General features: G+C 42.5%; 2 protein-coding genes across 2 annotated transcripts; one reads left to right on the top strand and one right to left on the bottom strand.

Annotated features, from left to right (window-relative positions):
* Positions 1 to 1,363: 1,363 nt before the first annotated feature.
* On the bottom strand, positions 1,364 to 5,545 carry LOC128711717 (solute carrier organic anion transporter family member 74D). The gene is made up of 6 exons (XM_053806599.1): positions 5,359 to 5,545; positions 3,554 to 4,051; positions 3,142 to 3,486; positions 1,925 to 3,077; positions 1,658 to 1,863; positions 1,364 to 1,542 (listed from the first exon to the last, which is right to left on the bottom strand). Exons 1-6 carry the CDS (start codon positions 5,543 to 5,545, stop codon positions 1,364 to 1,366), a joined length of 2,568 nt encoding a protein of 855 aa, XP_053662574.1.
* A 6,157-nt stretch (positions 5,546 to 11,702) lies between these two features.
* On the top strand, positions 11,703 to 16,738 carry LOC128714257 (solute carrier organic anion transporter family member 4C1). The gene is made up of 8 exons (XM_053809131.1): positions 11,703 to 11,781; positions 11,944 to 12,289; positions 12,547 to 12,767; positions 12,833 to 13,364; positions 14,762 to 14,817; positions 15,324 to 15,815; positions 15,920 to 16,106; positions 16,168 to 16,738. The coding sequence occupies exons 1-8, from the start codon at positions 11,703 to 11,705 to the stop codon at positions 16,736 to 16,738; spliced, it is 2,484 nt and encodes an 827-aa protein (XP_053665106.1).
* Positions 16,739 to 17,504: the final 766 nt, after the last annotated feature.

Genomic DNA, 17,504 nt, shown 5'->3' on the forward strand with positions numbered 1-17,504 from the left:
AACCTAGCTTTTGGCGAACGGATGCGAGGTATACATCTGCATAACAGTCTGTGATATCTGGAAGAAACGCTTTCTTACAATGTAAGGCTGTTGGATAAGAGGTAGAAATCTTGTTGCTCAAGGGCTACGTCACACCTTCTCCACTGTCGATGAGACTATCTCACCGTAAACCGTTCTGCTCCAGTTCACTCATGCGGTTGTTCGTCGTTACCGTGCAGGATATCAAAAGACAGTTCCTTCCTTGGGATATACCACAGTACCAATCTTATCCCGTCGGTTCGAAACATCATTCTGTGCGCTGCAACATCCTTTAGGATGTTCTTTTGCTTTCCTCTCCCTTAACTTCCAGCTGAGACAGGACGAAGCCAAATCAATAACTGTGCTAGTGATATCTAGATATAGCTGTAAGACGGATATTTTCCTTTCTCGATCGTTTATTTAGTCATTCAAGCCACTTTAAATTAATCACTAGAAACCATGCTGCCAGGACGTCCTTTGTATAGAATATAGAAAGTATCCAGTTGTTCCGATTAGAATCTTCTTGGTGTCCTTTCCTCTTGTTTTGTGGACTTGCAGGGCTTCTCTCCCAATCAATCAGCCGGGTTGAAGAACTGGTGCTCAACTGTCAGCGGGCCAAGAAGAAGAATAAAAAGATGAAAGTAAAGAAGGTCCTCTATACCAGGAAGTCGTCTACACTATAGAACCCCCGACAAACCCATAACTTGCGTGATACGTATTTAACTATACCGTAAACACAGACCACTATTTAGAGTGCTATCTGCCTTCAGCTATACAAGTCACTGGGATGTTCACGCCTCCACGAGCTTTAATCCTTTCACTTAAAGATTAGGCGCCTCCATCGAGTATTGTCCAGATGTGCATTTAGAAATCTAATTTTATTTGTTGTTATTTTACTATTTACCAATTGATAACTGATAAAACAAGCGTTAATAGAAAGTACTACCAAGTACTAGAGAGTACTAGTACTAGAGAGTAGAATATTACTGTTGGCAGGTGACCCACTGTTACCGATTTGTGTAAGCAGTACCTAGAGCAATGGACGATGAATCATTAACCTCTATGACGATGCTGGAACAATAAAGTAGTGTTGTTGGCAGCCTGACCTGGTTTCATGGGGTAAAGTATCAATACTGATGGTAACTGAATCGTACCTAGCGTATAAGGTTCAACTCAGAGAAAGAAACACACAAACACAGCAGCTCCTATCATGATTAAGACGTATTCCATTTATTGTAAATTATCCCTTATCTCTTATTGACCGAAAACGGTACATCAAATGTACGTTAACAGTAATACATTTACACAGCTTATTACACCAGCGTACACCGCCGATGATGGCGTATCACGTATCATGTTTAAACGCATGATTACTGATTGGTTCTGGGTGAACTTTGTTGTTCTGTTGCTGTTGCTGCAGTTGCCGCTGCTGCTGCTCCGCTAGTTCACGTTCCCCGTACAGGTCTAACGTTTTGCCGTACCACCATACCAAACCGTCGAAGAATACTCCAACTGATGTAAGGCCTGTTGAAATGGATTGATACATTTAAAATAACGAAGGTATCATATCTCGGTTAACTTTAATTGTTAAAACTTAAATCAAAGCCAATGGCCAAGTACAGATATGAAAGCTACTCACATAGCGCTGTTATGTTGATGTAATATCGAAAAAGCTTCTGATCGTACAGTTGACAGTTGCCACGTTTGCCGCACTCCTCCGTCCACACCAAACACGTACTGTCGATGATTCTGCCGTAAATGATTGGACCGGGAATCAACGCGAACAGACTGATCATCATCAGTATCAAACCTTGGGTGAAGGATTTGTCCTGCTTCGAGACGCATCTGGAATGGAACAGGTGAAATGTTAGCTCGGTGTGTTTTATTTCTCCGCATTTCTCCGTACCGATAGTTAACGAGTAGATTGCCGATTCGTCCCGAGGCACCCAAACAGTTGATGATGCTGGAGATGATGGAGAAGAGATAGAATCCCATTGCACAGCCTTTTACACAAGCTCCAGGTATCAGTTTCGCCGTGTACAGTATGCTGTCCGGTGGGCTTGAAGTCGTCGTTGTATATTGTTGTTCGTCTACCGCTCGTTTTCTTCTTCTGGAGTGTTCGACAGGTGGTGCTGTAGCATCCTCAGAGCTATCTTCTGTCTTCACAGGAGGCAAAGTACTCTCTTCATCCTCCACTTCGTCTGTCTTTCCGGCAGTTTCCGACCGTTCATCGGGACCGTCTGTATGATTGGGATTGGGATCCTCCTTCAGTTCGTCGTGCGAGAGAGTATAGTTGACCACTGGTTCATTTCCAGCAAGTAATTTGATTGTATCTGCTCCTAAGTTAGGTGTCGTTGCATCGGGAAGTTCGATCGTTGACGAACTCGTACCGATAGTGGTTGAAGTTGTCCAACTCTGCGTAGTGGTTTGTTGATTCGCTCCCGGTGTATTGGCATTTGAATCATAAGGGTTAGTTGTCCGTGTATATTGCGTAGTTGTCGAACGGGCCCAGGGAAGTTTTGTGATTGGGGAGTAGTTTTCATTCTGGCAGGAACAACTGTCGTAATACTTTTCGGTCATGTGCCACCTATCGCAACCAGCATGGCAGGCGGAAAAGAATGTAATGCCCGTTTCTTCCTGACAGATCGGGCTGTAAGGGATCCCGTCGCAGTGGCAGTGGCTGTTACAGTCCGTCGTCAGATTTAACCGGCCCTTCACCAGCGGCATGGTACCGTCGGGACAGGTGAGGAAAAGGTAGGATATCTGTCCAGCGATATATCCCGCACCGACGATCACGTTCCAGAAGAGTAGCTTTTTTGGCGAAGGCTTTTTCTTCGATATCACAATGCCGGATATCAAAAATCCGGCCACCATACCGAAGAGCGTTATTGGACCGGTTATTACAGTCGCGTTAGCGGTGGATTTATGGAACTGCACCTCGATGTACTTGCTCAGGAACGTGATGTAACCGCTAGAGCCGAGAATATAGAATATGCCGGAAAGTATGTTGAACATGAGCAGCTTGTTCTTCAGAAGTCGCATCAGCGCTAGAGGAAAGTCTGCAAATTGAACAATGCTCATTAGAACGAACGCATTAACATCAGAACCTTCTAGACGGCATACCTTTCAGTTGCGGGAACTCCACAATGCTTTCGGCAAACTCGGATGCATTTTCCGACACTGTGCGCTGTTGCCGTTTGCTAAGACTTTCTTTCTCCTTGCCGAACGCTTCCGCATCGTTCATCAAAATGACCGGCACGGTGGAATGTGGTCGCATTTTGTTGGATTCCCCCGATTTGGTCTTTTTCGGTATCTCCTTTGGAAACATACCGATAAGAAAGGCGAAGATGATCATAGCAACACCGAGCAGTATCCAGCCCAACCACCATGCACCCAACCAGCGTGGATCGGAGCTATCGATAATCGGTGTCTTGGTGGGATCAATGTAGATCTTAAGTGCGAAGTATCCTGCGAAACAAAAAATCCCTTTCATTACATCAGCCGTCACAGCCTGGAAACGGCTCGTTCCACGTACCGAGTGCAAATCCAACGACCGGTCCGAAGGTGCGCAGAGAGGACGCATACGCCAGCATGAGCGGGGTGTTGGTCTTCTTCGTGTTATCGTCCAAGTACGTTTGGCCAAGCGAATAGTAGAGTGTGTTGCCGATACCAAGCACGAACTGGGACAGGAAGATCAGTATCAGCGGGACGACCGATATTGTTTCGAGGCATTCCTTTGGTGACGACGCATCCAAACACAGCCGGTTAGTGCTCTTCACCATGATCGTGTAGTTTTGGTGCGATCGTATGCGCGCCTCGTCTTCCTCCCGTTCGCGGATGTACTCCTTGGTGAGTTGCAGTGCCTCATCGCCGGCACCGTAGATGAAGTGTGGCAGAGCGAGAATGAAACAGGACAGGGCACAAAACACCACACCCCAGGCAATCCACCGTGGCCGGTTCCGATGGCCGCCGACGTACGACAGTATGAGAGATAGCAGGATCTGAGATATTTCGTTGCCACTCAGAATGATACCTGAAGGAGACAGCAAGAGGGAGGCATGCAGGCATAACAATAAAATGGCACGTTTGTAAAGTCGTTTGATTTGATTTAATCTGTACGCTTGTGTGGCGGTTTAGTTTGCTTTAGCAATGAGCTTAAAGCGGCGGGAAAAGTTGAATGGCAACCGTGGCCATGGCCATTGGAGTAGAAAAGCGATAAAGGTTGGACGTTTCGCTATTGCAAGCAATCAATCAATCAGCCAATCAATCAATCAACCAATAAAATGGCGCCAAATGTAACTACTAAGTACTCCACTACGACTCCTCTAACGCATACCGAAATGGGCCAAAGAGCCTGTGTAAAGAAGATTTAAATTGGAGTTCAGTTTAGAGTATCGCAAAATGTTTTCTAGTAAAAAGAAATCTTAAATCTCGTGCTCTTACTGGTTGTTTAGACATCTTCACCATTAAAAGAGCGCTGATTTGCTTTTACCAGTCACATTCTAGAACAGCTGTTTGCCGATCGATAACATTGTGTACTGTATCAGCATGTGAGAGTAAAAGTACTGGAACACTCGTTAGGTAGTGACGTTTACATGGCGTCTAGCAACGTATAGGTATCGCTGAATATCGCCAAGGTGCCTGATTAACGTGCTGCTCAGCAAAAAAAATACGAAATCGATTCAACTTGACGACCCGACGTCCAAAGCCTTTTTGCCTTCCGCGTCAAGGATTTCCTTTAAGGTTGCTATTTGTTCGGTAGTTGAACAGTGAGTAGTAGATAAAGTAGCGACACTACTTGAACTTATCGGAATCCATTCGCTTGTGGTGCTCACTGTATCACCTCCATTTGACACAGGTTATTGACTTTGTGGTTGGTTCACTGCTGTTACAAATGCAAGCCATGGATAGTGAGATGGATATCGCTCAGTTTAGCGACTGGAATTGGGTTTGCAGGATGTGTGGGTTTTCAAGATGCAATGTGATTACCCAAGACAGCACAAGTTAAAGGTTGATCGATTTGTTCGTCTACTCTTTTATTCCCTCCTTAAACAAATGATTAAACAAATTCACTTTACGTCTTTGGGAAACATTCTTTAGAAGTGCGGCATTATCACCATACTTCAGGCAAGTGGGAACTCTCAACGGAGACGATGACGGGGCGGGTATTAGTAGAGCAATATCAATACGCGGTCTAGACGACTAACGAACGTGCCAAATGATAAAGCTGATCGGTCTTCTTTGCTGATAGTGAACCACCGACATATTCACTAGGCGGTTTCTGCTTCATCAAACCTGCGGTTATTTCTGTCCAGCTTTCAATATCGTCCTTCTACTTACCGGTGGTTGAGGAAGGTATTTTGAACCGTTTCTCCAGCGTGGTAAGCGTGATGACGAAGTAGATGTACGCCATCGCTTGCACGGTCCCGAGAAACCCGTACACCATAATAAACGAACGAGGCGTGGCGAACCGCTGCAGCCAGGCCGGATGCCAGCAGGATATACCGCAAAGCTGGTTGGACTTCATGTTGCAACGATGCACCCGATGCTGTCACACACTTTCGCACAACCTGTCCGATCCCGCTGCCACTTGCACGACTTGCGAACCTGTCGCTCGTCTACCAAAGACACGAGCAGTGTTCATGCACTTCACTTACTGTGACGAACGGATCGGTCCGTCGCCGGTGGGTTTTTTTAGCGTGCTGTGAAAGTCCCGAAAATCACTATCACTTATCATTGCGTGCGTCGAACGGGCTGAAAGAAGACGCTGGAAGATGCGCTTTATTCGATAATGACCATGCACGATTCCGTTGCTGCCGCTGATGCCACTCAGGACGGTGGGAGGGCCGTCCGTGGATTCGTCTGCGATGGCAACCTGTCCCGCGCACGACTGTTGCCCGATTGATTGATAGAGGGTGCGATATATTCGGTGTTGGGCCCTCGCCATAGGACAAGTGCTGATATGAATAGCCGTCCACCGTGGGTGCGAGATAATCACATAATTTATCGGAGGAGAGTGTCAACTGGAGGAAATTGTTTCAGGCCCCGACGGTCGGTACGGCATGGAATACGGACGACATGGAGGCAATGAATGGGCAGTTTTTTTTATTTGTCTTTCATCGTGACAGTTTTGATAGGCCAATGATAATACCCGCACCTGGAGGATGGTCCGATAGTAGGAAGTGCTCCTATTGTTGGACAAAACTGAGGCACCATCGAGCGTTTCCCATTGTGGAAACGCCAAAACAACGTCCTTTCGATTATCACTCGACCAAAGCATGCATAATTTGCACAATGGTGGTCAGTTAGGCGTTGATATGTGCATGTCCATGTACTTGGGAGGGGTTTGACGGTGTGGTTTAACACCTGCTCCCATGTGGAGGGGTGATTTTATTGATATGCGTCAAGCGTTTTGCGGCGTTGGAGCAAAGATAATTCGAAGATAACTTCCAATGAGAGTTTGGTGAAGGGATTCGGAAATTTTGATGCCATAGTATAGGTGGATTATACGCGATAAGAACCGACTGCCCATTTTACGTCCATAACGCGTGGAAACGACTGAAAATTTTATCACACGCTGCAGGATTTACGGTATATTTCCTGCTTCACTGTGTGTGCACGGAGTATACTAGGGAGACATTCTAGGAGTATGGTCGACTATTTTTACTAGGTAATTTAAACTGAGCTGGAATTTGTTTGTCCTTATGTACTCACAATGCTCGTGCTTTTACTGGACGTTATCGCAAAGCCAATATTCGTATACAATGGCGTCGTGCATCATGTATGGGAGGTTAGATATAAATAACGAACAAAGAATGCATCGAACATGGAAGCCCTTCTTTGATTATGATCGATAAGTGGAATTTGTTTTTGAAATATCAAAAAGAGGTGCCTTGGAATTGACGAAGGCAGACTACTTTTGAAACCAACAAATAAAATCAAACTAAACAAGTAATATTACTAACTCTTCCCACACTCAGAAATACTACTTGACGAGCCCGTGTATTCCAATTTGGGTTAAATTTTTGTTGAATCCAACACTTTTCCAAACGAGAGGAATTTCTAGAAATAATGTCACGCAGTGCGAATTGCACCACTAGATTCACACCATTCGTCACTGATGCTGCTTTGTCGCAAATCGTAATTGACGTCAGAACATGATAGACATTTGCACTTTCGGCACAAGATCAGAAGATCTTTACAATCATACAGTGAGTACGTAAAAGAAGACGCTCAAGGCCCGCAAAGGGATTCGATCCGCCACTGTTCTGAGGAATCAAGATTCTTTTGAGAGTCGATTCTTCATTTGAGCGACTCCTCACTAAACATTCAAATGAATGACTCTCCTCAAACGATTTAGGAGGCACAACACTAGCATTGACCGATGAGTTCCGGCTTGCCTTGACCTTACCAACTGGATAGATAATCAACCACTCAATTGAAAATGATTGCATTGCAACAACTGCATTCGAAATACGAATAGTTCTTTTAATATTATAAATTTTTATTAAGATATTCTTTGTATGATTTTAATTTTATTTTATTTTATTCATAACTGAATTGCTGAGTTTCAGAACTAAATGATAAATTTTATGTAAACTATTTGCAGTCACGTGTTGTCCGGTCACAGTCACCTCCGAATCTTCGATAATTTTTAAGTTCGTCATGCATGGATGCAGTAAACAAATCGCAAACTTGTTCACTAATGGCTCGGCAACGGTTGATAATGATGTGCGGCGTGCTGAAGATCGTAATGCGTAAAAGCTCATAAAACCGGTTTCAGAATTTTTACTCTAACGATAAACACCAATCGTGGCCTTTCTCAACATGTTCAAGACCTTTTTCGTGTTGGAAATTGAGCGTAAATAGTCATACATCGCGGGTTTCGATCTAGGGCATTGGTGACGCAAAGGGTTATTTAAGTGAAACAATCTACACTACACACGAACGCTCAACATGTGAACAGATAAACGGAAGATCTTAAAAACGCTAGTCAGAGTTTTGTCACGTGCTGAGTATAAACTATAAACATTGCAACGTTTGACAAATAATTTTGAACAATTTGTACTTCCATTATTTATTTTACACCAAAGCACGATCGTTAAAGCGCTCTAATGGCACATAAGATTTTTTCGATCGAACAGGATCATAAATCAATATTGAGAAAATTAGAAAAAAAGCAGTTCTTAGATATGACCAACAAACATGTAAACACACATCAGCACACAATCGCGTCACTTTGCAAATTAGCGGATGTTCTGGAAACCACCATGATCATCACCTTTTTCACCTGTTCCTGTTCGTGTATTTGGCGTTGATCGCTTCGGATATCGTCTATTGCATAGTACTGCTGCTAGAATTAACCTTTTTTTTATCTCAAAATTTTCCTCCACTCATTCCAGTCAGCAACAATAGGACAGCGTTCCGACACGACAGATGATCAGTAGGTCAGCTTTGTCCACTACCATCCGCACGAGCAACCGAGCCATGTAGCTCGGGGAGGAACGAGGAACATTCTTTGGTGGTCACGCTGCTGCCAGATAGTGAACACACACGTGGAACACTCTACAATGCGGATGTGCTCATGTGAGCATAGCATGGTTCTAACAAACAAAATGTTTCCAAACGAAAAAAAATTCCGCACCGACAACAAAACGGTAACGTGGCGCACAGCGTCACTAGCGTCGGCCTCAAACAGCGGACAGTAGTAATTTCACACTATTATCATAATAACATCAGCGCATCTGCGCTATCGAATTGGATAGAGAACGCGGCGGCAGGCAGAGGTTTGCGGCAATGAGTAGTGCAACAATAGAACACCGTGGCAGTAATATGATCACCGAGCAAAACCAGAACAGCAGATTGGTTAAATGATTTTGCGAATGGGATTTAAAGTGTTTAATTGTGTACCACTTTTTGGACACTTTCATTACTTCAGTCTAATTTGCGTTAGACGAAACAGGCCACCCGTGAATTCGAATTTGAATTTTGTACATACACAAAATGGCAGTAGTGGTTAAGTGTCACACGCATCCACTACCGTTTACAACAAATAACCACCTCAACAAGAGCTTATAGTAAAGCCGACCGAACTATGTACACACATTTTTATTTGAAATTTTGGTCTACCAACTTGGTCGCTTGGACTGGAAGTTTCACTCGATCCGCACCGCGGGACATTGCGCGCGAAAGCTGCTCGACCACTTGTAAACTGTGCCTACAGTGCGGCCGGGACGTGATCTCAAACTAAGGAACGAGAGCTTCCGATGGCCAATGAACGCCGTAGCGGTTCGTTGTCAGGGATGCTCAATCGTTAGTGTGAAATTGAACAAAATAAAGAATTTTAAAGAAGAAATAAAGAGGTGGGAGTTTATGTTACTAGGAGTAATATTTTCTGCTGTGATATTTATTATGATTTATAACAAAGGTTTATACAATATCATATTTTTTTAAACAAATTCAGGTAGTATACGACCCGGCAATATTTTAATAAAAAAATATTCATAATTACTGTCAATCTGTTCATTGGTAGGTGTTAAAATATTGGTACGATGGTAAGAACGACGTACAATGAATTATTGCTGATTTATCCTTTCTGTATTTAAATATTTAACAAACATTTGGTTTGTTCAAATCGCTCAAATCAAATCAAATCACTCGGTCAATGTTTCATTTTTCTTCGTTAGAACGGCCAGGACGTTCCGATTTATTTATACAACATTGCCGAGTTATGGTGGAACGGTTCGGATGGAGTTTTGGTCGGTCCTGTCGTGTGGAACCGGTGTTACTTCCAAATACACCACTGAGCCACCTAATTAAAGATGGATTCACTTTATTTTTGTACATGAATTGCATTACCTCTGAACGTCGGGTGAAATTTACATGACGTGACTGCAAAGGGATAGGTATCTAGTTTCGTTTATTACTTAGAGGTGGTGAAATAGTAAAGCGATCGGTTCAAAACAGCGTTGTGCGTAATGTACTTGAAATGTACTCATGTCATGTACTCCAAAAGTCATATACTTATTGTAAACAAACATTTACTTAGCAAAGAGTAAAGAATATATTTTTAGCACCGCAGTTTAGTAACGATTACAAAATTTTTAGCATGCTGTAAGTGTGACGTTGCTTAATGTATTGAATAAGAAACATTGCTCATTATCGGGATTGTTTTAAAGAAATATATTTTGATTATTTTATAACATTGCAATTCATTTCCAACGAACTTATAAAATGACAGGCAAGCCTTAAATCCATAGAAGATTTTATAAAAAAAGTAATTGTAATATACCATATCACGCACATGACTGCACTGAGGTGAAGTTACACATGATTCATTTGCTGTCTTGTGATCTTCTTAGCTATGTAATACTTAAACTCCATCAAGTACTGTACAAATGTGGAATAATAATTAATAAATAAATTATATTGTACTCACTTTTGACCACTTCAGGCTGACTTAGACAGAACTGCCTGGCTTCTTCACTAGGCTAACTTCTCAATGATGATTCCTACTCTACGGTTTATGTCGATCTGTCGTTGATGTGTAAGCCATGTCTAATATCTAGGAACGATAGAGATCTATTTCAAATGTTTTTTTGAGATTGTTAGAAACACTTTCATTCCGGTATTTTGATCGATATTGTTGCTCATTCCATATAAATCGTGTCAGGAAAGGTTTCCTTAAACGTAAAATTTATGTTTGAAATTTATGTTATGCACTGATTAACGCAGTGAGTCTAAGTGTATAAGGTCCGATTAATAAGCGCTAAAGCAGCATCTTTACGGTTACCAGCAGAAACATTACGAAATATGAAGTAGCGTTGTTGTTCTTAGCAGGAAAGGATTCATCTGATCTTATGATTGAAAGCTTGTAAACTGTAAAATGATTATTTACCCTTACATTTCTAGCTGAAAGAATGATTTTATTTAAATTGAAAATTTTGGCGTTAGTAAACATCACTGATACACTAACACCTAATATTATGTTTTACTTCCGTGTGTGTACGAATCTGCAAAAAGGTATCGACGATAACAAACAATATCGGATTTAATGTTATCGGTGTGTTATTGGAAATATGAATTATCTAATCTAATCAGGTAGAAGTTTGCGGAACTTCAAAGTATGTATGACCTAGCTCACCAAGTTTGAATGACCTGCAGCTAAGACTGTCACGAGTTCGTCACGGTATTGGAATGTTCCGTTTGGATGAAACTGTGGGGCAACATTGCCATTCAGAGTATGCGAATTATGAAATTGAGATAAATAAACTGAACAACATAAACGTTACAAGATATTATTGCATAGTGACACTATATAGTCTTGTGTGCCACTATGGATTGAATGCAACTGAAAATAAAGGGAAATGAAATGTTTAACACAAGGTCGCATTTTTCGCGTTTTTAGAACCACCCGGTGAGCACTGAAGCTAGTGTAAAAGCATTCTCGATAAGATTAGATAACGCACAGTGGTCGCAGTGCTGTAGATAATGAAGAATTCACAATTTACCTCACCGATAGTATGGCTCAGTAAGAGTTTGCCTGGGAAACAATCCACGGGCACGTCGTTATACTTCCGATTTGTCACCTGAGGTTCAGGGATAACTTTACACCGTTTCGACAGTAATTTGTGGGACAGGATGGTGTTTGATTGAAGAACGAAACTAGCTCGTAAATCTACAGGATGATGCGCCAAGAATCGTTGCTAAGCAACTACGAACGACAGCCTCGCATAGAGGCGAACCGAAACAACATCAAGCAAGGTGAGTGTAGTAGGTGACACTACATTACTCACCAGACAGCAGATTGCGTAGCCAGGTCCGCGCCCAATGTGCGGTAGATAGTGGCGCGTTATCAGCCCTTGCGCTAACCTCGCCCATTAAACTCCCGCCCGTTGGCGGATTTGGAACCGTTTTTTTTGACAGATTCGATCGACTGCGGCGTGACGGCATGCAGCTGTTGTAATGGGCCAGGTTGTATACGATTGGGCACTGCTACCACCTTCGTGATATGTTTGTCGTTGGTGGCTTTCGTTAGCGGTGGCATCGAAAGCTACTTCCGGCTGGCGGCACATCAGGCCGCCAGCGAGCTCAGCTTCGATCCGATCGTCCTGGACTGGTTGCTGGTAATTGCTGGTGTTGCGCAGGGCCTGTTTGCGTTGCTGGTGAGCTATTGGGGCAATCGCTTCCATCGGGTATCATGGCTGGGAGGAATATTTATGCTGCAAGCACTCAGTCTGATCGTGATTATAATACCGACGCTGACGCACAAGTGAGTATGCAATGAGAACAGCAATTGAAGTATGGTGAATGGAACGGTGTTCGATGATAGTGATTAAACTTCCTTCAAAGTGCTACAAAACAGTGTTAATTCAAAAACATAACATATGATACGAATGTCAACTCAACGATCTATGCTGATGTTCAATGATCAATAGCGATGTTCCTGCTCTTTAAGCGTGTTGAGAATTATGATTAATTTGTGTAGATTATTCTGGTACTGATTAGTTATACCTTCTTACTGGACAGCTCGGAAGAAAGCAACACAATCGATGCTCTCAACATGGACAAAACGTGCACGCTTGAGCAATCGGCAAGGTTGGTTTTGGATCGGCCGTATGCCATTACAACGCTGGTGTTAATGTTTATCGCACAGATATTGATTGGCCTCGCGAATGTTGCCATCTACGCCCTGGGCATCAGCTATGTTGACGATAACGTGCGAACACATCACAGCCCTGGTTTGATCGGTATGTAGTCATGGCAAAGGTGAACATACAATTCGCTAACATCAAACTGTAACCTACTTTAACAGGATGCGTCATAGCGGCTCGCATTTGGGGCGCCCAGCTAGGACTTGCGATCGGTTTAGCGGTCGGAGCTACCACCCTCGGCTGGTGGCTCGGATGGGCCATCATAGGGCCGCTAACGTTCCTGGTGGGTTTCATCATCTCGCTGTTTCCCAAACGATTGCTCGCCACGATGGTTCGCCAAGCCGCGAACGATATCGTTGAAACGGCCACCAACAACAGCATGCAGTCGATTGCCACCGCCGACAAATGGCTTGCTGACATTTCGCTCTGGTCCACGGTTAGGCGCGTCTTTTCCAACAAAGTGCTGGTCTGCAACGTGCTAGCGCTGGTATTTATCAAGACCGGCATAGTAAACTTCCATTCGCACGAGCAATCGTATCTTCAGTCGCGGTTCTTTCTGCCGACATCGCACGCTGACGGTATCAACGATGAGTGGGCCTCGCGATTGATTACCAACCTGATACGACCATTCGCGGCTGCTGTGGGTGTGATTGTGGCGGCACTCGTCATCGCAAGCGCAAATCCTTCGGCCAGGTATGTACAGGGGAGTACTGTGTTGAGTGTTTCCCCTACTAACGGAAGAACCTCCGTGATGTTGGTGATGCTAGGAGAAAAATTGAGTTAAATTAATGTGATTATGATTCTGATTATGTTTTAATCTAATGTGTGAGTATCATATGAGTTCCCTGTCAGCTATAGCCGATATAGCATGAATAATATCTTTTTACACCTGGAGGAAAGCCAAAAACTCAACAGACAACAGACATTACCGCAAAGTACAGCAGATCCTGATGAATAAGATGAAGATGGAAGACAAAGTGATCTCTTCGTTCTTTCTGGATGTTGAAGAAAACGGCCCAAAAATGAAGAAGTTCCTAGAAGAATTTCAATAGTGAAAGTGTTAATTAAAATCAGATTAATCTGACCTCCAAGTAATGTCCCGCAAGAAGAGATGGAAGATTAAGTTTATAAATTACTTTTGAATGATTAAGGATACCATTCTACTCAAGAACACTAATCCTGCTAGAAAAAGAAGCGACGAACTGGCGATGGAGCTCAGAACCGACAAACAGAACTTTCAGAGAAAATTTCAAATGGATAATTAAATCTAATAACTTCGTGGCCAGCTTGGAATAACATTTGATAGCTGAGGTCAAGAAAGAGCTAAATTGAATATTAACATATTTGTTTTTGGTTCTGTCTAGCTGCTGCCGTTTAGCCACCCTGATAGGGTGCAAAGCATGGGGTTAAAGCGAACATTCCTTCTTTTTATAGGCACAACAACCTCAAGACGTCTAGCCCCTGCCATTTCTGGCTTTCAATGACTTCATTTACCCGGAGTCGGATAGTCAGTCCTGCGTATGAAGGATAGGTTCGGATGGGATTTTGGTCCGATCTGTTCGTGTGAATACCGAGGCCGCTTACCACCGGGCCTCCTCAAAGTTCAAGCGAACTTTATTGCATTTAATTACAATTAAGCTTTATTTTTCACGGCCATTTTAAATGTTTGATCCTATCCTCGTATTTTGGTTCAATGCGTATGTTATTGTTTTGGGGAACATTTAATGTGAATGATAAACTGAAATGCGAACGCTACTTTGTATCGACTCCTAAGCAACCAAGTAATAAGTAATGTTTATTGTGTTCACCGTGGTAATATCTTTGTCATTGAAGTCAGTACAGTTGTTGAAGGCAATGCAATTAGTTTATCCGTCGGGCATCCGAATGGCTGCGAGGACAGCAGTCGTTAATTAATATCATTCACAACTTGCTACACAAAGGAGCCAGAACGCAGTGGGCATTCTCATAGAATGAACACTTATTAAAGAAACCCTTATGCAGTTGGCAAATGTTGATCTTGTACAGCAATAGTCAATATAGTCAATACAGTGTTTATAATACAAATTTTTGTTTGTATGTTTTTCATGCAGGAAGCTAGCTGGATGGAACATTGTCGTAGGAGTATTGGCTACCGGATTATTTATAGGTATGTTCAATTTCTTTTTATCAATGTAAAGATCAATGCAAAATTTTAATATGCGTATAAATCGATAAAATAATAGAAGATCTCATTCATTCTTAACATGATTCATCGTTTTACTAGTTTCAAATTACGGTTATCATTTATAGCATAGTAAAATGAAATCAATGCTAATTCTACCCTATGAATTCAGCTGAATCTTATCGTTGAACAGAATGAATTAAAAAAAAAATATTTATTTAGTTATGATATTATCAAAGAATCGAACACTTTTCACTATAGCAATCAGTTTAAAAAAAGATTAATATCAATGTAAATACAAACCAAACCTTAAACATTTTAATTTAATATTTTCTTTACGTCTGTCTGTGGCGCCATCTGTTAGAAAGTAGCAATACTACATCAAAGAGTTTTTGCTCTTATGTTCTTTCCTAAAATTTCCTTTGGGATGGAATAATTTGTACGAATATTATATTAAATATGTTGCATACTAACCGTTCCATTACTTTTAGCAAACATTTTTATATCCTGCGGCGAGGAACAAATAGCTGGTGCTTATCGGGGCCGAAAGTTGATCAAGCCGTTCTGTGCGTCGAATTGTGTTTGTGAGGAAAATGTACCTTTTACACCGGTCTGTCCTATCGATAGTCGTTTCACGTACTTTTCACCGTGCCATGCTGGTTGCCAGGACCGGGAAGAAATTAACAGTATCGTCATCTACCGAAACTGTTCATGCGGCGTTGATGTGGATATTGTGCTGGAGAATAGCGGCGATGCAACCGAGGGTGCCTGCGGGATCGACGACTGCCAACCGTATTGGATCGTGTTTCAGGTGTTGACGGTGATTGTGGCAATGCTACTTGCCTCGGGCTTGACGGGTAAGGTGATCATCAGCTTGCGCTCGGTGCTGACGCAAGACAAGGCGATGGCGCTAGCGGTGGAGTTGACATTGGTGGGACTGGTGGTGTATCTACCTGGGACAGCCATCTATCAGGTGGTGGCAAGTAAGTTATCTCGTTGCCTCCGATTTGTTCTGCTATACAAACAAGCATCAAACAGTTCCCGAGTTAACGATATTGGATTACATCCAATTTTCTATATTTCGTAGCACACACTTGTCAGTTTTGGTCCTCAAACGAACGACAGTGCTTCTTACACGAGACGCCAACGTTTGGAAATATTATCAACATGATTACAGCCGCACTGATCATAATAGGGCTAATCTTCGAGATGGCGGTGTTCTATTTTGTTAAGGATATGGCTTTGTACGGTGAAGACGAAGTTAAACTACTCCGGTAAGTGTTTTGTCACCAACACTTCTTTGGTTATCCTTACATCATTTCATTTTCACATCAGCAATCCGATCGAGATGCGTTTCATATCACCAGCGAGAACACAAACCACGGCGGAAATCATGCCCCTGAATAATATTAATCCTACTGCAGACACGGTGGACCGTTCGACGACTTCCGAAACGATCGTGCAATCGGAAACGTTGATTGCCGATGACGGTGTACCATCGGTGCAAACAATACAGAACACTCAACCTTCTTATCCAACGGTTCGGTCCATTTCACCACTTGCAGCAAGCTCCGCTACGTATGCTCAGGTGATGCGGCAGCTCCCGAAAAGGGAGAACTCTAGCGAAATCGATGAACAGCTCGACTTCCGGTCAGCGACTAGTTTGCCTCGTGGCCAAACCGATAGCGACGATGAAAGCGATTATCGCTCCTCGCTGGTAGGACGCCTGCAGCAACAGCCACCTGGTCCGAGAGGTGACCCTGGAGTTCGTCGTGATTATGCTCGTGACGGCCTTTTCTCTCCTCGGGCTACTTCACCAGAAAGTCCGGAGGCGGGAAGCAGTGGGATCGCTTTCCAGTCACGAAATATTTCCGGTCGGCCGATGAGTCCGGAAACTAATTTTTAAGCTATAAATTCTAGCATAATATTTTGACAAACAAATAGTTATTGAGAAACGGTAGTTTGAAATTGTTAGTGGATAATATTAAAATAAAGTTTGTAGTTCTATCACTAAGACTTCACCCCTGAATTCAGACAAATGCCTAATTATATGTTTAAAAGACAAATGCAATTATTCTGCAATTATTCGAAAACTTCCCGAGAAATTGGAAAAAACAGTCGAATTATTGCTATATTTTGTATGTTCTTGTGTCTTTGCAGCAAACAAGTTCAGGTTCTATAGATTTCGGATACTTTGAACTTCACTTCCGCGCTACTTTTAATTGATTGTATTTTGATTTATTATAATCCGTTCCTTTTTTCAGTACTTTCATGTTTTTTTCTCTCTTCACTCAATGGCAATGCACGATTTTGGGTGCAGAGCGTCAGCACGTCATTTGCAATATAGTAGTTTCGATTCAGTTTTTGTTCCTTTTTGGTATTTTATTTTGCATTAGAGTAGGATTATTTGAATAGGACCTTTTTGTTGTAATAAATAAAAAAAACAATGTAAATAAAAGGGACCTGCTGCTTTCGTCGAGGAAATTAAAGCGATAGAATCGGAAACAAAACTGCTTCCATTTCTGTGCGAACAAAAAGCAGAAGCCAAACGTTGCCAACGATGTTACATGCACACTCTATATAGTGCGGCCGTCTTCTGTTATCCACTAATGTGTGCAATTTCCCATCGCTTTTTGTCTATTGTCCCTGCGAGTAGGAGTTTTAATTAAACG

Source organism: Anopheles marshallii, chromosome 3 (assembly GCF_943734725.1).
Source record: "Anopheles marshallii chromosome 3, idAnoMarsDA_429_01, whole genome shotgun sequence".
NCBI lineage: Eukaryota > Metazoa > Arthropoda > Insecta > Diptera > Culicidae > Anopheles > Anopheles marshallii.